The 20,626-nt window shown below is 41.7% G+C and overlaps 2 protein-coding genes across 2 annotated transcripts in view; both read right to left on the bottom strand.

Annotated features, from left to right (window-relative positions):
* Positions 1–2,821, bottom strand: part of sdcbp (syndecan binding protein (syntenin)) — a 36,802-nt gene extending 33,981 nt beyond the window's left edge. The window contains exon 1 of the mRNA XM_072254653.1: positions 2,714–2,821. The gene's annotated coding sequence lies outside the window, so the exon portion shown is untranslated. The remainder of the gene's footprint in view (positions 1–2,713) is intronic.
* Positions 2,822–9,277: 6,456 nt separating this feature from the next.
* The window catches only part of LOC140195998 (cytochrome P450 7A1-like), a 44,669-nt gene continuing 33,320 nt past the window's right edge, over positions 9,278–20,626 (bottom strand). Inside the window, exons 5-6 of the mRNA XM_072254688.1 lie at positions 18,065–18,243; positions 9,278–12,405 (exon numbers count right to left, since the gene is read on the bottom strand). Coding sequence (XP_072110789.1) covers positions 12,112–12,405; positions 18,065–18,243 — 473 coding nt within the window. The 3' untranslated portion in view covers positions 9,278–12,111. The remainder of the gene's footprint in view (positions 12,406–18,064; positions 18,244–20,626) is intronic.

The raw sequence follows: 20,626 nt of genomic DNA on the forward strand, positions 1-20,626 counted from the left end.
GTTTAAGAGCGTGAGAAATGTCACGAACATAGGTAGGAAGGGATTGAACAAGGGGGGATAAAACCGTGTCGAGGTATGCAGAAACGAGTTCGGTGGGGCAGGAGCAAGCTGAGACAATAGGTCTGCCAGGGCAGGGAGGTTTGTGAATCTTGGGTAGGAGGTAGAAACGGGAAGTGCGAGGTGTGGGAACCTGCACGCATGCTGAGCTCGTTGACTTCATTAACTTTGCCTCCAACTTTCACCCTGCCCTCAAGTTTACCTGGTCCATTTCCGACACCTCCCTCCCCTTTCTAGATCTTTCTGTCTCCATCTCTGGAGACAGCTTATCCACTGATGTCTACTATAAGCCTACTGACTCTCACAGCTATCTGGACTATTCCTCTTCTCACCCTGTCTCTTGCAAAAGTGCCATCCGCTTCTCGCAATTCCTCTGTCTCCGCCGCATCTGCTGTCAGGATGAGGCTTTTCATTCCAGGATGAGGGAGATGTCTTCCTTTTTTAAAGGGGCTTCCCTTCCTCCACCATCAACTCTGCTCTCAAACGCATCTCCCCCATTTCACGTACATCTGCTCTCACTCCATCCTCCTGCCACCCCACTAAGAATAGGATTCCCCTGGTCCTCACCTACCACCCCACCAGCCTCCGGGTCCAACATATTATTCTCCATAATTTCTGCCACCTCCAACAGGATCCCACCACTAGGCACATCTTTCCCTCCCCCCCCTACTTTCCGCAGGGATCGCCCCCCACGCGACTCCCTTGTCCATTCATCCCCCCCCCATCCCTCCCCACTGATCTCCCTTCTGGCACTTATCCTTGTAAGCGGAACAAGTGCTACACATGCCCTTACACTTCCTCCCTTACCACCATTCAGGGCCCCAGACAGTCCTTCCAGGTGAGGCGACACTTCACCTGTGAGTGGGCTGGGGTGATATACTGCGTTCGGTACTCCCGATGCGGCCTTCTATATATTGGCGAGACCCAATGCAGACTGGGAGACCGCTTTGCTGAACACCTACGCTCTGTCCGCCAGAGAAAGCAGGATCTCCCAGTGGCCACACATTTTAATTCCACATCCCATTCCCATTCTGACACGTCTATCACGGCCTCCTCTACTGTAAAGATGAAGCCTCACTCAGGTTGGAGGAACAACACCTTATATTCCGTCTGGGTAGCCTCCAACCTGATGGCATGAACATCGACTTCTCTAACTTCCGCTAATGCCCCACCTCCCCCTCGTACCCCATCCGTTATTTATTTATATACAGACATTCTTTCTCTCTCTCTCCTTTTTCTCCCTCTGTCCCTCTGACTATACCCCTTGCCCATCCTCTGGGTTTCCGCCCCCCACTTGTCTTTCTCCCCGGACCTCCTGTCCCATGATCCTCTCATATACCCTTTGCCAATCACTTGTCCAGCTCTTGGCTCCATCCCTCCCCCTCCTGTCTGTTCCTATCATTTTGGATCTCCCCCTCCCCCTCCCTCTCCCACTTTCAAATCTCTTACTAACTCTTCCTTCAGTTAGTCCTAATGAAGGGTCTCGGCCTGAAACGTCGAATGTACCGCTTCCTAGAGATGCTGCCTGACCTGCTGTGCTCACCAGCAACTTTGATGGGTGTTGCTTGAATTTCCAGCATCTGCAGAATTCCTGTTGTTTACCTGTGCTAATATCTCTTCCCCTTCCAAAGTTAAAACAATCCCCAAATATTTTGCATTATAGTGTACATGTAGATTTGCCACAGCTTTATGACAACACAATCTATTTTACCTATTGAAGGAAATATGGTCAATACTTTTCCCTAACATGACCTCAATACCAAGGGGGATTCAAAATCCAGCTACAACTAAGCATACACTATTTTCACGAGTGATTGAATCCTTTAACCAAGAGAAACAAATAAAGGTTAAGGTTATAACTTTGCTACACATTTCAACTGGCGTATAATGCAAACTCAAGTTGCTCTCGCTCGCTGCTATTATTCATATCTTCTCATCGAGTCCTACCTGTAGCCTACAATGCTACTGCGAAACGCGATAAAATCTCAAGCTTCAGCATCTTAAGCCTCAAATTGTTTACATTTTATTTCAAACAAGCGGGAATAACCTCTTTATCTACCTCATAGTCTCTATCTAAGCAATGTTTCGCAATTGTCAGGTTACCCCTCTCCGTAACCCTGGTCTTTTAATGAGCGTCTCCAGGTACAGCCTGGCCCGCTTACGGATTGCTTTCAGTTCAGTTACAGCAGCAGCAATAGCGGTGCATCCGCTTCCTTGCCGGTGACGTCAGAGATATGCAGGGCTGATCGGGGGGGGCTACCGGGACTCCGCATTTGGCGCGGTCGAAGATTCCCGGGACCCCACCTTCAGCGGGGCCAGCGATAGCCAGGACCCCCCGCATTCGGCGGGGCAGCGCGGGAGATTCCCGGGACCCCGACTTTAGCGGGGCGGGCCGCGCCGCGAGGAGCCCAGGACCCCCGCATTAGGCGGGCCTAGGGCAGGAGCCGCCCGGGATCCCCGCGTTCGGAGGTTGCCGGATCCCCATACTCATATTAAAGGCCCGCAATTCCCGCTGCCAGGGAAAAGCGTTATGTAACCCTGTCTTTCGCCGTGCAGCCAGACCCCCGCCTGGTACGGCTGCTTTCCGAACCGACTGATCCCCGCCACATTAACACAGAAATTCATGTAGAATAAGAACAGCGGGTGACGGTCTCACCTGAGTTGAAATGCGGACAAGCAAACAGACCGAGTCGACGTCGAATCTTCCTCCTCTCAGTCTGACTGTAGCACCGTCTCGTGACGTGACTCGAGACACAGGAAGGAAGCGCGTCACGGAAACAGGCAGCAACTGGCACGCGCACGCTGCTCCGGCAACGCCTTGTGTCGGCTCCGGTCGCTGGGCAACCAGCTAATGAAGGGAGTGGGGGTTTCAGTGGCGAATTGCGACGTGGGTTGTTTAACAAGCAGAATAAAGCTGTAGAGTCCGCCGCTGGACCCTCTGTCGTATGTCAACACGTTCAGAGTGTAAATGGCACTGTTTAATTCAACAGCTGGAGAAACAGTATAGGCAGATCCCTCTCTAGTGTAAATACTTTCGCAATCGTCGACCGAGTATCGTTTTTAGTTATTATCAGGTGCTTATGAGTAATGTATCCGCATAAAACAAATCATCGGATCTTGACCGCATTGTTGATTGTAGGATTCGCTGTGTATTATATATATGCTGCCCACACGTCGCTTCATAAAGTGCTTGGGGACCCTAACAAAGTTTATATATTACATATTGGATATGTGTGCTCCTTTAAATATAAGTAGCATGTAACTGTTCTCATGTAATTGTACAAATATTTAGTGCACAGCAGATCATTCCTGCTTAATAGCTGGCAGGTTTTGTTTCTTTTCACAAAGCAGATAGGGAAAAAGGTTCAAAGCCTCCTTGAAGAAATACACCATAGACCACCATCTCCTGGGAACATTTTGTCTTCAGGCTCAAGCATTGTTCGCTAAGAACTAGAGGGAGGGAAGAATGCAATAACAATGTCTGGCACCGGGAGATTTGCTTTAAAAGTGGGGCCAGTCAGGTCGTTCCCTCAATCAGGAGAGAGTAACTAGACGTTCCGCAAAGTTGGGTGGGGTCTGCTGAGTCAGGGGCCCCAGACAGGGAAGTAAATTTGTGACTTACGGGAAGTAATTTTTTCATGGATTATTGATAGGTCGACTGTTAAAATGGTAATAAATACAACGCAGGATTTAACATGTAGCATGGGGGGGGTTAAAAAAAACAGTCACCAATCCTAAAACTTTCAGCATCGTACGGATCCGTAGTGAAATGCATAACAAGACATTTTGCTTTGAAAGTGATGAGGACGATGAGGGACTAGTGACAGGAACACCACAGGGTAACCAGGAACAAAGTACTTTACTTTTCGCTTTATCTTTACTACGGCATGTAACCCACAAATCCTCAGCAGTCCATTTTCCACATTGTGCCCCGTAACGAGTTTACCACGGATGAATGTAGTGTTTACCTCTGCTGAAGCTACAAAGTGGCACCAATTAAGAGATTTGAGAAGTGAGGAGTCAAGACGTATTTGTCCAAGGGATTGCAAAAGCTTATTTTAAATGATGTTGCCTTAAGTTGTATTTTTCGGGCGAATAAAAGTTGATAGTTGATATCGTTTATCGATCTGAAACTCTTTAAACTTGTGTGGAATGGTGAAATATGAATTGTTGCAAATAACGGTTATTTGTTGTGCCAGTGTGATAACTGGTTTGTCATACAGGTATCAGAGAGGTTCATTGTTAAAAGTTCACAGTAAGGAGAGTATTCTGGGAAGTACTGGTGTCACTCGCTTTCACCGTCACTGTCTGAAGAGACTCTAGTCTGTGACTCGGACACTTGGTGCCACATTGTGACTTGTACATTTAAAAGTTCCTCCAAAGGCACCAAGCACCGTCAACTGGATTTCCTGTTGGATTTGTTAATATTGCTTGGATTCCTCACAAGTTTTATCAAACACTTTTGATCCAAGCTGCAGGCCTCTGAGTCTATGTACTGTAGTGGCATAAAGAGATTGGAAAAGGATGGTTTACTATAAGAATAAAGCATTATATAAGCTAGGCTGTAGAAAGATTTTCTTGGGAGCTTAGAGACCCCTGCACACGCTAACAGAGTGCAACAATATCCTGCCTACATCTTCTGCAGTTTTCTGGAAAAATTCCAAGACAAAGTTGAAGGGGATGGCTACTGGGAAAGTGATGTTATCAGCTCCATTAAGCCTCAGGCCCTTCTCCAATAAGACACAAAAATCCACCATCATCTTACATGATCCCCAATCTCTTTCAGAAACTATTGATTAGACAGGTGAAGGAAGCCTCTGTTGGACATCTTATGCATTAACCTCCTGTTAGTTGGATTTTTTTTCCATAACAGCTAAAACTAAATGGAGCATTTCTGGCAGTTTTTGATGTTGTTCATCATGGTCCTCCTCTGGAGGCTTAAGTATTTACTTATAGATTTGTCTTGTCTTACTCTCATCCACCTCTCTCTTAATATCATCCAGTAAAAATAATTAAATTAATAACTTTCTTCTCCCAAGGAACCTGGCACATTTGAATTAACTGCAGATGTCAGCAGATTGACAGTGGGTTGCCACAATTCCTGCAGCCTCCATCTTACCTACCTCAAAGCGTATTTTTCAGTTTGATGGGTTGAAGAGCACAAACTGTTGTTCGTTCTGCTCTCATATCACAGATGCCCCATCTTAGAGCATTTCAATGGTTCCAGTGCTGACTAATAAGTTTCATTCAATCCCTGTAGAAACCTGTGTGCAGTTAGCAATGTAGTAAACAATGTTTGTTGTTGCCTCTCTGACTATAAAATATGGGACATATATTTCATTTATACAAGAAACTAAAGCTGCTCTTGGATTAACCAATGTGTTACTTCAAAGTTCGAGGTAAAGTTTTATCAAAGTGTGTATTGTACTACCCAGAGATTCATTTTCTTGCAGGCATTCACAGTAGAACAAAAATATAGTAGAATCAATGAAAAGCTACACACAAACAATGGATGCTCAAAAGAAGATAATCTGTGCAAATACAAAAATAAATAAATAATACTGAGAACATGATTTGTGGAGTCATTGAAAGTGAGTCCATAGATTGTGGAATCAGTTCAGAGTTAAGGTGAGTTATACACGTGGGTTCAGGAACCTGATGGTTGAAGGATAATAACTGTTCCTGAGTCTAGTGGGTTGGGACCTCCAGACGGCAGCAACAAGAAGAAAACGTAGTCTGGACAGTGGGGGCCCTTGATGCTGAATGCTGCTTTCTTGTAGTACTTGAGCCAAAGTTTAATTCTTATACAGTAAAGGGAAAATTGAGGACTAGAGGTTCCTAGTATCTGAAGTGAATCTTAAATTCTATAAACTTATTGAATTTATAATCAATAAATTTATATATCATAAATATTAATCAGTATTTATATAAATCTATATAAATAGATTTGCTGTTGACGTCATTGTCGTTGGCAGAATTTCAGAAGGTGGTGTATAGGAGTGAGATAAGTTGGCTGGTTGAGTGGTGCTGCAACAAGAACCTCCCAGTCAACATCAGCAAAATGAAGGAGTTGATTCTGAAAGGGGAAGTAAGGGGAACGCACACCAGTCCCTATTGTGGAGTCATTGGTGGAAAGGGTGAGCAACTTCAAGTCCCTGATTATCGGCATCTCAAAGGATCTTTCCTGCACCCAACACATTGATGCAATCATGAAGAAAGCGTGCCAGCGGCTCCACTTCATAGGGGTTTGAGGAGATTTGGTATATCTTGTAAATTTTTACAGATATATGATGTAGAATATTCTCACTGGTTGCAACACAGCCTGGTATAAAGCTTCAACCGCACAGATTTGCAAGAGGCTTCGGAGTCTCAAAAATAAATGCTAACATTGCACTTATTTTCTTAATACCAACCCAGCCTATAAGTTAACCTTTAGAAACTTGTGGGAAACACTGCACTAGGTCTCCCAAGTCCCTTAGAAAACAGAACTCTATAGCACAGTACAGGCTGTTCAGCCCACAATGCTGTGCTGACCTTATAATGTAATCTGAGAGATCAATTTAACCCTTCCTTGCTACATAGCCCTCCATTTTTCTATCATCCATTGCCAATCATCATTGCACCTGAAATTTGTGAATTCACTCCCTCTTAGAGATAAGTCAGTGCCTTTCTTTCTTCTTACTGAAGTAGGTAACCATACACTTCCCTATGTGGTTAATCTTTAACATAGTTTTATCTTCAGTTTCAGTTTCATTTTAGGTGATCAAATTTCCTTCAATAAGATTGTTTTGATTATGAAGTCCTTACTTTCTATGTTCGTGGTTTGTTCTGCAAAGGTCATGGTAATGGCCAACAACAGGAGAAGCAGAACATAGGAAATGTGGGTCATTGTTTCCCTTCATTCAGTGCTGTGTTTGAAGGTGGGCAGATGACCAACCAACTCCAACACTTGGTGTTTGTGAGGAAGGATGTTAGGCAAGTGTTCTTGCAAAATGCTTGTCTGGGCCCTGGATAGTCAAGTGACGGGAAAGTCAAATTCACTCTGTCACTATTCATATCCAAAAACAGGAAGAACAAAATGGCACTTTATCCATTGAAATTCCAGTTATGTGGTGTCAAGATCTGGTTCTTTGATGTAGAACCAGTACATACATGGTTTCCAGAATATGAATATGCCCTCAAAGAAAGTCCACATTGAATCCATATTTGTTTGTGTGCCGATGCTTTTCTTCTCCGTCTCCTCCTGCCGCTACGATTGCAGTTCGTCATGGAAGGGATGTATTCTCATAACAGCATTATTGTGCAGCGGGTAACAAGCACAAAACACAATACTCACAAATGTCCCAAATGCCCAGTTAATAGAATTTCAAGACATTGATGGCTAAATTTTGAACTCTGCACTTGATTCCTGTGGCTCAGCACAGCCTGCACCCCAAAAGAGGCTGAGGAACAAATGAATCCCTTAAGTAGTCTGGTGCTAAAATATGGCTGGAACCACAGTTACCCGTAGAATAAAAAATGCAAGCATTCTGCAAATATGGCATTTCATTTGATGGTCACACAGCAGCTGCATGTTTAGGTAGGCCATTCTAGGTTCATAGAGGAGACCTGGAGTCCTATATGAGTGCAGTAAATCTATTCAAAATTGCTGTCAGGTCTCTGTGCCTTTTCTATATATATTTACAGTTCTCTGGGGTTGAATGTTCTGATTGATTTTTTTTCATATGTAATGTGGTTGGCCTGGGTTTTTCTTTTTTCAGTGGGAGGTTGGGGTGGATATTAATTTTACATATTTCACTTTTGGGTGCTTTTTTTTCTTACTGTTATGAATTTGGATTTGTTTGTTTTGCACTGTATAAATCTCCATTTTGTTGTTGGGTTCCTCTTTGTAGTTTCACTGCAGAAATGCATAAAAAATTAATTTTAAGAAAGATCTCTGTGCCTGCTGATACCTGCTTAAGTAGATGAAATACCCTTTCTTTAGGTAAAGAGCACTAATGACCCATAAAATGGGAATTATGGAAATGCTCAGCTGCCCCCATCCAAAATGATTTGCTGGCTAAGAAACGCAGAAAGAGAATAATATCTTACAACTGCAAATGTGATAGGTTTCTGTCAACACTGATTCCAAAAACCTCTGTTTCCCAGTGCATTGCTCTTTGAAAAGTTAGGGGTAGACTCTTATATTTATGGTGGATAAAATCCCCAGGAATTGGATCCACATCCCTTCCTTCTTCAATATTCTCTGGGAAACATAGGGCCCTCTCCTCTTCTGACAGCCAAGCACCAGGCCCAGTGAGACCAGCACTGAAGGCTTCATGGAAAGGGTCATTGTACAGACTCCAAAACAGGTCAGTTAGAAGTTGCTACTCCATCTTTGCTGCCTCTACAAGCTTCAGGAGTTGATTGATGCTCCCCCTCCCCCTCCACCCCCAATAAAACTAAAACTGGTTGCTTTCCTCCCGAGGAAGCTTCAGGCTGCTGGGCTTTGCCATATTTTAGTTTGTGGGTCACAAAAGCCCAAGTGGTCACAAAAACAGTACGTGAACTCCATGCAGACACAGGAGGTTACAATCAAATTCCAAAAGCTGGAGCTTTGAGACAGCTGCAGTACTGGCAACACCACCATGATGCATGGCCTATCATGATATGTCTGAGATCATATAAAGATAATCACAAAATGTTAAATGAAGGCTGGAAAAAGTCTGCACAATAAGAATGACAAATTCTCCACATAATTTATTTCCGTTGAACTTTCAAAGGGAATTTGCTGCTTAAATACCATAAAGAAGAAAGTGACAGTCTCCAGGTGATTCATGTTAGGAATAATAATATTACTAGAAACTCAATGAGATAACAAGTTTACTACCTGGAACATTCTAGAAGGCCACAGAAAGGTGGCTCAGCCATATCTTTAATTTCCATTTTCCTTCAACCATCTGTCCCAATTCTAAGAACAAGTCCAACTTGTCACTACTATGTAAGTAAATGGATTAGGCTGTAAAGTCTTCAAAGGGCCGGAGGTGCTATTTATATCTTCCCTTCATGTTTTTAATGAAAGATTATTTTTGTAACACTTGCTTCGCCTAGCGGCTTAACATAGGGGGTGATAACCCCCTGCCTGGCCAAACTTAAGAAATCTCAGTTTGGGTGGATGCTGCGCGGTGTCTCCTGTTACAAATCAGTACCCCGAAATAACAAACAGTACACAATATGCAATTAAATGATTAAGCTTTATAACTCTTATTTTGACTATATGGTTAGTAGAGAAACAAAATACAAAAGTTAAAGGGCCCAAATCTTATTAAACAGTCTGTGCACAAAGTTGGAGCTCACTCATAGGCCGATCAGTCCCCATTGACCTCCTCCGATCGTCGCTGCTCTTCGGACCCTCGCCCCAAGTCCACCCCGTCCGGCGGTCTACCAAATCCGCCCATTTGTGTCTTCTCTCTTCATCTCTCTCTCTCCCCCTCTGGCAAAAGCCCGCAAAATCAACTGCTTCCAGAATCACAAGACGGCAACAAAATCCTGATTGGCTAACATGCATCCATAGTCCTCTAACCTCCAGCCATAACCCAAACATTGCTGCTACAGAGAAACTGTTACTTTAGCAGTGAACATTACAAAACAAAACATTACATTAACAGTGAAACCTTACAGCCTGTTACATTTGGAAATAATTCAAGTAAAGCATAACTAGGAGAAGCTGGAGTAAGTTTTGTTTATTCGTGTTAGAAACAACATACAGTATACTGGAAGAAATCAGAGTTGGTGGGAGGAAAAAGCTGTAGACTGTTTGGGCTGGAACTCTGCATCAGAATTAAGAGTGGAGAGACAAGATGGTCAAAATACAGAAGAGAAAGGAAGTAGCAATAAAGGCCTCCAGGGAGATTGGTGTATTGAGGAGGGTTATAAGGCCATGACCATCATATAGAGGAGTAGAATTAGGCCATTTGGCCCACTGACTCTGCTCCACCATTCCAACATGGCTGATCCATTTTCCCCAATCTCCTCCCTTCTCCCCATATGCCTCCGTGCCTTGACTAATCAAGAATCTAACAACCTCTGCCTCCCCCACCATAGGAAACATCCTCTCCACATTCACTCTATTGCGGCCTTTCAACATTCAATAGGTTTCATTGAGGTTACTCCTCATTCCAGTGAGTAGAGGCCCATAGCCATCAAATGCTCCTCATATGAAAAGCCTTTCAATCCTGGAATCATTTTTATGAACCTCCTTTGAACCCTCTCCAATATCAGGACATCCTTTCTTAGATAAAGGGCCCAAAACTGACACAATACTCCCAAATTGTCCTCACCAATCCTTAATAAAACCTCAACATTACATCACGCAAACAACAGGAATTCTGCAGATGCTGGAAATTCAAGCAACGCACATCAAAGTTGCTGGTGAACGCAGCAGGCCAGGCAGCATCTCTAGGAAGAGGTGCAGTCGACGTTTCAGGCCGAGACCCTTCGTCAGGACTAACGAAGTATCTAGTATCTTTCTTAATGTGTTGTGCAGACTCATGTGTGGCACCTTATCAAAGGCCTTCGAAAATCCAAGTACATAACATTCAGCAATTCTCCTTCATCTATCCTGCTTGTTATTTCTTCAAAGAATTCCAATGTACAATCTTTGTCAGGCATGATTTTCCCTTAAAGGAAACCATGCTGACTTTGGCCTATTTTATCACTTGCCTCCAAGTACACCGAAACTATATCCTTAACAATCGCCTCCAACATCTTCCCAACCTCTGAGGTCAGACTAACTGGCCTATAGTTTTCTTTCTTCTGCCTCTCTCCTTTCTTGTAGAGTGGAGTGACATTTGTAATTTTCCATTCTTCTGGAAGTATGCCAGAATCAATTGATTCTTGAAGGATCATTACTAATGCCTTCACAATCTCTTCGGCCACCTCTTTCCGAACCATGGGGTATATACCATCTGGTCCATCTACTTTCAGACCTTTCAGTTTACCAAGAACTTTGTCCTTGCTAATGGCACCTTCACACACTACTCCCCACTGACACTATCGCACTTCCGGCATAATACAAGATGACAGGGGAGATGAGTGGGTGGAGTCAGATGACTATGGCAGGTGAATGATGGTTTGAGGTAGACAAAAGGGAGAGAAGAAAAAGGAGAGGATAACAACAGATAAAGGTGGAAGGCGGGAGTGTAAAGACGGTAGATGGCTGCTGGACAGAGATAAGCAAGAAAACCAGTAGAGGATTCTGATAAATAAAGGAGATGAGAATGGGAGCCATCAGAGGAGAAGGGAGAGGTGAATGACAGTTTGAAGCAGATGGGTGTTGGGGCGGGGAACTGTATGTGAAGATTGTGGATGGGGAAGAGGAAGCGAACAAATGTGGATGAAGGAAGGGCAAGGGGAAGACTGGGTCAAAATGGCAAGCCCAAAGGATCAGAAGAAAGGGGGTTGGGGGAAGGTGGAGATAATTTACATTGAATCATAGTTTCTAATGTAGCAACACAAATGATCCTGGAGAAGCCTTCGAGAGCCACCAGAAGAATTCTCTTAGTGAAGGGCAGGGTACCCTGAAATGGGTTCACTTAAAAACTGTTTTCTTTGCACAGAGATTTCAGAATGAATTTAGTTGAATATATTTTAAAAAAAACAAGAATAGGAAGATATATGCTTAAAGGGCTGAGATACTATTGGTAGGAGAAAAGAGTTGGGTGCATTCTGAACACCCGCACATGCTAGACTGGCTGAATTACTGTTTTCCATGTTGAATATTATTATATAATTCCATATACTTCATTGATAAAACATTGTCACTGATACCAACACCCAACTGCAGTACTGCAAATTGTTCCTTCACAAATTTAGTCCTGTATTCTACAACTGGTAGTACAAAAATTAAGAAACAGTAGGATACATGCAACACTTTTTAAAAACTCTAATTACTATAAAATTGTTATAACAGGGGTTAGCATTGAACTATAAAGCAGAAGAGTACTAGTTTTTTATATAGCCTAAATAAAGAAAGAAATCTTCTATACTAGGCATTGTGCCAGAATCAGTGGGTTATTATTTCAGACGATAACGAAACTGAACATCATGGGCTGGTTGGAGAACTCCTAACCCAAACCTTGAATTATCTTGGGGCAGAATGGGTCCTGAGGGATCAGATAGTTCCATGTCAAAACTGCATAACAATATAGACAAAAACTGTTTGATTTCATTGATAGCGAAAAAGCGACCAGGACATATACTGACACCGCTGCCAAATGGCAAAAGATAGTGCTTAAGCTTTCTACCATTTTTGTAGAATGCAGTCTTCTCTTTTCCATTCTCATCCAAAAATCTATCATATTTAAATTCCTAAAAGAAAAGAATATTTTGCTTTAATATATTTAAAAAGAATGATCACAGTGAAAAAAAAATCACCTTTTTGCAATATTTTAAAGATGTAATGAATCTTCCTATAATTTTGTAATACGTGGATTATTTTTATATTACTATAATAATATGAGAAGTTTTATCATACTAAAATAGGAAGAAGGCTAGGATAGACATAAGGTTTGGTGGTTACAAATCTTCTAAATAATGGCTGAACTGAAAGGTAAGAAAACGTAATCATATACTTATTTGATCATTTAGTCATACACTTGAAAGCTTTAAGCAGAAATATCTCAATAATTGACTACATGGAAGAAAATATGTGTCTTAGATTATCCACAGATATAATCTAGACCAGACTGAGATTTTCATCTCTCTGCATTCCTTGTAAAAGTGCAATAGGCTGAGGAGTGATGATGAGCTGGGCTTGCATATTTTACTGGGAGAGCTGGTTGAAGTGAACAGAAAATTAAATATGGAATGAAAAGGTAGCAAGAAAGAAAGAAGAAAAACTCATTGAATGGCTTCAGTAATACTGCAACACGGCACAAAATTGCATAAACAATACCTCACAAAGATCTTCAGACAAACAAGAATCTCACCCTCATACAAGTCATTGTTCCAGAAATTAATTTTAGTCCAACTGACCTTAATGATCAGTACAGTGGATATAGAAAAATATATGGGTTATGACAAAATCCTAACCAAGTTGTTTATGACTTATAAATCAGAATCAACCAGTCTTTTACCATGGGTCTTACAGTAAAACTCATCAACTTGAAAAATTACCTGAATAGTTCTACAAACAAACACTAATCTGATATACAACACACATAAAAGTTGCTGGTGAACGCAGCAGACCAGGCAGCATCTCTAGGAAGAGGTACAGTCAACGTTTCGGGCCAAGACCCTCCGTCAGGACTAACTGAAAGAAGACCTAGTAAGAGATTTGAAAGTGGGAGGGGGACAGGGAGATCAGAAATGATAGGAGAAGACAGGAGGGGGAGGGATGGAGCCAAGAGCAGGACAGTTGATTGGCAAAAGGGATATGAGAGGATCATGGGACAGGAGGCCCAGGGAGAAAGAAAAGGGGGAAGGGGGTAGCCCAGAGGATGGGCAAGGGGTACAGTGAGGGGGACAGAGGGAGAAAAAGGAGAGAGAGGAAAAGAATGTGTGTATATAAATAAATAACGGATGGGTACGTGGGGGAGGTAGGGCATTAGCGGAAGTTTGAGAAGTCAATGTTCATGCTGAGTCTGATATAACTCAGCCAAGTGTTTCTCCTTCAGTCTCCTGACAATCATTAGTACAGTGATGGCATTATCACAACTGCCAAAGGACAGACACTTCAATAATCTGCTAACATTTCATCTGTTACTTCAGAATTACTCAACTCCATAGTTCACTGTAATCATAGAATCATAGACACATAAGCCAAAAAGTGGGCATATAATAGAGCAAAAATTAGTTTGACCTCAATGTTTGGGAAGATGTTGGAGTCGATTATCAAGGATGAGGACTCAGGGTACTTGGAGACACATGATACAATGGGCCATAGTCAGCATAGTTTCCTCAAGGGAAAATCTTGCCTGACAAATCTGTTGGAACTCTTTGAGGAAATAACAAGCAGGACAGACAAAGGAGGATCACTTGATTTTGTGTACTTGGACTTTCAGAAGGCCTTTGACAAGGTGCCACATACAAGGCTGCTAAACAGGTTACGAGTGCATGAAATTACAGGAAAGTTTCTAGCATGGATAAAGTGTGACTGATTGGCATGAGGCAAAGTGTGTGAACAAAAGGAGCTTTTTCTGGCTGGCTGCCGGTGACGAGTGGTGTTCCACAGGGGTCTGTGTTGGGACCAATTCTTTGTGAGTTTTATCTCAATGATTTGGATGATGGAATTGCTGGCTTTGTTGCAAAGTTTACAGACGATAAAAAGATAGGTAGAGGAGCAGATAGTTTTGAGGAAGTAGAGAGTCTACAGAAGGACCTAGACAGACTAGGAGAATAGGCACAGAAGTGGCAAATGGAATAGTGTCAGGAAGTGTATGGTCATACACTTTGGTAGAAGAAATGAAAGGGTTGATTATTTTCTAAATGGAGAGAAAATACAAAAACCTGAGGTGCAAAGGGACTTGGGAGTCCTTGTGCAAGATTCCCTAAAGGTTAATTTGCAGTTTGAATCAGTGGTCAGGAAGGCAAATGTGATGATTGCCTTCCTGACCACTTTTCCAAAAGGACTAGAATATAAAAGCAAGGATATAATGTTGAGACTTTAGAGAGCACTGGTAAGTTCTCACTTGGAGTATTGTGAGCAGTTTTGGGCCTATTATCTGAGAAGGTTTGTGCTGAAACTGGAGAGGGTTCAAAGGAGGTTCACGAAAATGATTCCAAGATTGAATAGCTTGTCATATGAAGACGGTTTGATGGGTCTGGACCTGTATTCACGGGATTTCAGAAGAACCTCATTGAAACCTATTGAATTGTGAAAGGCCTTGATAGAGTGGATGTGGAGAGGATGTTTTCTATGGTGAGAGAATCTACCAAAGACCAGAGGACACAGCCTCAGAATAGAGGGGCTTCCTTTTAGAATGAAGATGAGGAGGAATTTCTTTAGACAGAGAATGGTGAATCCGTGGAATACTTTGCCACAGGCAGCTGTGGAGGCCAAGTCTTTACGTATATTTAAGCCAGAGGTTGATGGATTCATGATTGGTCAAGGTATAGAGGGATACCGGTTGAAGGCAGGAGATTGGGGCTGAGAGGAAAATTGGATGAGCTATGATGAAATGGCAGTGCAGACTCAATGGGACAAATGGCCTAATTCTGCTCCTATACCTGGTGGTCTTAGAACACTGAAATGGGCCTTTGTGCCCATTGAGTCTGTGCCAGCCATCAACTACATTTACACTAATACCGTTTTTTAAAAAACTCACCACATATTCATTAGCTTGCTTCAGATTCTACCACTCACTCACACGAGGGAAAATTTATAGTACTCAATTAACCTTTTGGCCTTGGGAATATGGGAGAAAACAGGAGCATCCTGAGGAAACCAATATGGCCACAGGGAGAACATGCAAACTCTATAGAGACTGTCCAAGGTCAGGACTAAACTCAGAATACTGGTGCTGGTAGGCAGTGGATCAATTGGTTGTTTCACTGCGCTGGTCAGATGTTCAGATCCTGTTACAAATACAAAATCAAGATGACATTTGACCACAAAGTTACCTCAAAACTTTCTATGGGAGCCAAGGAGAAAACAACCTGGTGGCTGGAATCATACCTGGTGTAGAAGAATTGGTTGAGGGTGTCAGAGGGTAATTATCACTCTCCAAGGATATCTTGCAGCTGTTTTATAATATGAAATCTCTCCTTCTTTAGATATTTCATCAATGATATTATCACTAACATAATTTCTGGAATGGGAAGTTTGTGATGATTCTGCTGTGCCCAGTTAACATCAGATTACAACACAGTCCCCTCTAACAATCAACACACATCAAAGTTGCTGGTGAACGCAGCAGGCCAGGCAGCATCTCTAGGAAGAGGTACAGTCGACGTTTCAGGCTGAGACCCTTCGTCAGGACTAACTGAAGGAAGAGTTACCAAATCTCTTACTAACTCTTCCTTCAGTTAGTCCTGACAAAGGGTCTCGGCCTGAAACGTCGTCTGTACCTCTTCCTAGAGATGCTGCCTGGCCTGCTGCGTTCACCAGCAACTTTGATGTGTGTTGATTGAATTTCCAGCATCTGCAGAATTCCCGTTGTTCCCCTCTAACAATGTTCCCTCTAATTTTTAGTAGTCAGTGTGCGCAAAAATCTTATCTATGCAATTTTTTTTTCCTGTGACAAAAGTACTGTATGTGCGCACTGAATGCACACATGGCACAGTTTATGTAGGCTTACAAAATATTTAACATAAAACTGCACAGAATAACAACAAAATAACATACATATTAAAGTCACTCAGTTATTGTTTCTCTCTCCTGTCTTTGGCATTTACCCATTCTTTGTAAACTCTGTCTAGACTAATAGAACTTCCATCCAATTGATAGCTTTTGATTCTCATTAGGTGAATGTCACTTGGATATGTTAAACGGTTTCTCAGCCTGTTTTTGAGTTGATTCATTAGGGTAAAACCTCGCTCACAGTCTGCACTAGACACAAGAAAGGTTCCCCCAATGTCCACCAACTGTGCAAGGTTGCAAAACTTCATTTTGAAGTACAAATGCCACCACTTGAGCAAAGTTTGAAATCAGTTTGGATTTAATTTTTTCTTGCACGGAAAATTTGAAATCATTAAACTGTCTAACTATTACAGTATTTTCAGCTAGAAAATCATGATATTTTAGACTTAAGGCATTAACTTGTTCATTGCCAAATGTGAAGTCACAATCTGCAATTGCGGAGAAATCAAAAGCTGACCATTCTTGTACCTCATCTTCAGGAAACCTTTCTTCTAAATGAACACAAAGACTATTTATAAAAGTCAACAGCAAACTTATATCTACTGTGACATTTTCTTCACGTTGTTGCCTTAGCAAAACTTTAACTTTGTCACTCCACGAAACATTGTCTCCCAGATACTGCTTTCTTGTTAATTTTGCCTTGCGCAAAATGAAGTGAATCAATCGGTGTCAGGCCACTCTTTTGCAAAATCTTGCACAGTGCAGCCAGTTCATCAAAGATGTCGCTTAAAACCTGTAAAGCTACTTTGTCTGTGATGTTCATCAATTTCTTCTGACAGTGTTTAGCCACGGGGTCATTTGACTGATCTTTTTCAATAAAAACTTAGTAAGCTATCTACAGGATTTGAAACAGATCTTTGTAAACTTTACGATATGAACACTGTCCGCCAAAGATGGCTACCGCCGTGATGCAGCTGTACAAATCGGAACAGGAAAGGTGAGGTGACATAAATTAGTGACGTGTATTGTGGTATTTGAAAAACCAACTAACTAGTTAACAGAAACATTTAGCTAAAAGATTATTTTCAGTAAGTATAATTATTAATTACTACATTATTTTAGGTAACTAACCTTTTGTACGCACATTAATTTCCTTTGTACACTGGCTGAAAAATGTGTGCGCGCACACACGCGCAGAGCTTAGAGGGAACATAGGTCCCTATGTAAGAATCCGCACAATGTACATGCTCAGGACCATAACCAGAAAATAACACTTGCCCCTCACAAGTATGCAAACTTGCTACCGTAAGAAAATAGCATGAATTTATTTAAAGATAGTGTGCATGGAAAAGGAAGTAAAGAAAGAAAATGTTGATAGACCAGGGGGAAGTAAAACAGAAGTAGGGTTGTGTTGAAGGTTAACACTGGCATTGACCTGTTAGGCAAAGTGTGCATTCTATGCAATTATATAGACTCAATAGGGATGAAATATTTGTCAACTATTATCATTCACTTGGAAACAGTATGAAGGAAAATATGTGTAGGATAACAAGAAAATGAATGGAAACCCCATTTAAATCACAAGACAGCTCTTGCAACATCATGCTAAGTACCTCCGTCACAGTAATAAAATTTAAGTGATTTACTGAATCATAATACTCAGGATTGGATTCATAAAATTATTCATACAGGATTTAAGGTGCAAAATGTTGATATTATTTTACCTACCAAAGGGTCTTCATAAATATCTGGGTCCAAGTGTAGTTGTTGAGGATATAAACAAATAAAGTCTCCTTTTCGCACAGCCACCTTTACATCGGAATCCAGTGTCAGCACGAAGTTCTCAGTGGCAACACGTAACATCATTGACGTACTGGATAAGCGGAGAGCTTCATTTATCAGACTACCTGTACAAATTTTTTCCAAAGAAATCTTTAGCAAAAATCTACAGGGCATTTCCTCAAACAAAGCCAGGTATTAATTCTCTTAAAAAATACATAGTATAACAGATCCACACTTTAACTACGGTAGCAATGATGTCAGGCAGTATGGTATAAAACATTACTTCAGCTGAATAATTCTAATGGGTAAAGCACAGCACTTAAGAAGATTATGAATGTCACTGCAACCACAACTAATTTGTTGCTTAAACATCTAATTTTAATAAAATTACAAAGCACTTCAAAATACAGGTATCTGACAAATGTTTCTGGAACTTCGAAATTAATTTATTCACAAAATCATACAAAATTTAGTACATGGAGTGAGATTGGTCATGCCAGTCAATAATGCACTCCCCAGCTTAATCATAGCTTTTAGCAGCCCTGTAGGTTACAGCTCTTCCAACACACATTCAGGTATTTTATAAATATCAAGACTGTTTCTGTCTGTACTGTACATTGATGCAGAGAATTCCAATTTGTAAGGAATTATGAAATACAACATTGAAGATTGTAATCTCCAGATTGCAGCATAAAACCATTGAGTACAGAAATAAGAAGAAAGTTCAGCTAAATATATGGTTGGATACGTTACAGGGGAAATAATTTAGATTCTGGGTACATGAATCCTTTGTCATATTTAGCTTCTATTATTGATACTAATGTGGACCATGATCTCTGGCTTTGACCTTCCCTTCAAGAACGGTCTGCAGCCATTTACTCTTTACATGGTTCCAGGAAGACAACTTAGTTTCCTGTCATTACATTTGCAGCCACAGAAATATCTAAGTGCTCTGTGGAATGGCTAATTTTTCAGTTAAATATTCCTTTCTTCTCCCTCCTGTGCAGCTGCGTCATTCATGCAGGTATGGTCTTACACTGGCTGCAGTTGTCAGTGGCAACCATTTCCTCTATCAACATTCAGAATTAGATGCAGATTAGACAGCAAAATGGCCCAAAGGGGCTCTGTTTGTTCATTGCGTTTGTCTGACAGTCACCCATCATTGTGTCCTCCCCCAACCACAAAAGCTTCCTCACAGATGGACTGCAGTGAATTTAGCTGTTGCTCAAGGTCTAAAAACCTGAGCTCCACATCTTTCAGTGACAAAAGTTGTCAAAAACAGAAATACTCTAAACTTCATACATGGCACACATTGAGCATTCCACAGGTATGAGATGCTCTGACATGCCTCTATTTATTAGTTTACAACACTAAGCAGAAATAAAGCACCAGAGCAGCACCTCTTCCCCTCAAATTCCCTAACTCACCTAATCCTAAATTTTGCGCTCAGCAGCAGCAGTATTCCAGGGGAATAAGCTTTGTCAGAATCAGAATCAGGTTTACTATCACTGGCATGTGTCGTGACATTCGCTAACTTAGCAGCAGCAGTTCAATGCATTGCAGGATAATGTAGAATAAATAAATTAATTAATTACAGTAAGTACTTATATGTATATTGAAATAATATATAAAAAAGTGAGGTAGTGTTTATGGGTTCAATATCCATTTAGGAATCAGATGGCAGAGGGGAAGAAGCTGTTCCTGAATCACTGAGTGTGTGCCTTCAGGCTTCTGTACCTCCTTCCTGATGGTAACCATGAGAAGAGGGCATGTCCTGAGTGATGGGGGTCCTTCCTGAGGCACAGCTCCTTGAAGATGTCTTGGATACTAGAGGATAGAACTCAAGATGAAGCTGACTGATTTTACATCTTTCTGTAGCTTCTTTCAGTCCTGTGCAGTAGTGCCCCCCGCAACCCCATACCACACAGTGATGCGCCTTGTCCGAATGTTTTCCAGCATACATCTATAGAAGTTTGAGTGTTTTAGTTGACAAACCAAATCTCTTCAAATTCCTCATGAAATATAGCCTCTGTCTTGCCTTCTTCATAGCTGAATAGATATATTGGGACAAGGTTAGATCCTCAGAGATCTTGACACCCAGGAGCCTGAAATTGCTCACTCTCTCCGCTTCTGATCCCTCTATGAGGATTGGTATGTGTTCCTTCACCTTACCCTTCCTGAAGTCCACAATCAGCTCTTTCATCTTACTGATGTGGAGTGCCAGGTTGTTGCTGCGTCACCACTCCACTAGCTTGCATATCTCGCTGCTGCATGCCCTCTCATTTCCATCTGATTCTACCAATAATGGTAGTATCATCAGCAGATTTATTGATGGTATTTGAGCTATATGTAGCCACACAGTCATGGGTACAGAGATAGTAGAGCAGTGGGCTAAGCTCACACCCCTGATAAGCACCAATGTCGATAGTCAGCGAGGAGGTATTATCACCAATCTCTACAGATTGTGCTCTTCTGGTTAGGAAGTCAAGGATCCAATTGCAGAAGGAG

This window comes from Mobula birostris, chromosome 1 (genome assembly GCF_030028105.1).
Source record: "Mobula birostris isolate sMobBir1 chromosome 1, sMobBir1.hap1, whole genome shotgun sequence".
Taxonomy (NCBI): Eukaryota; Metazoa; Chordata; class Chondrichthyes; order Myliobatiformes; family Myliobatidae; genus Mobula; species Mobula birostris.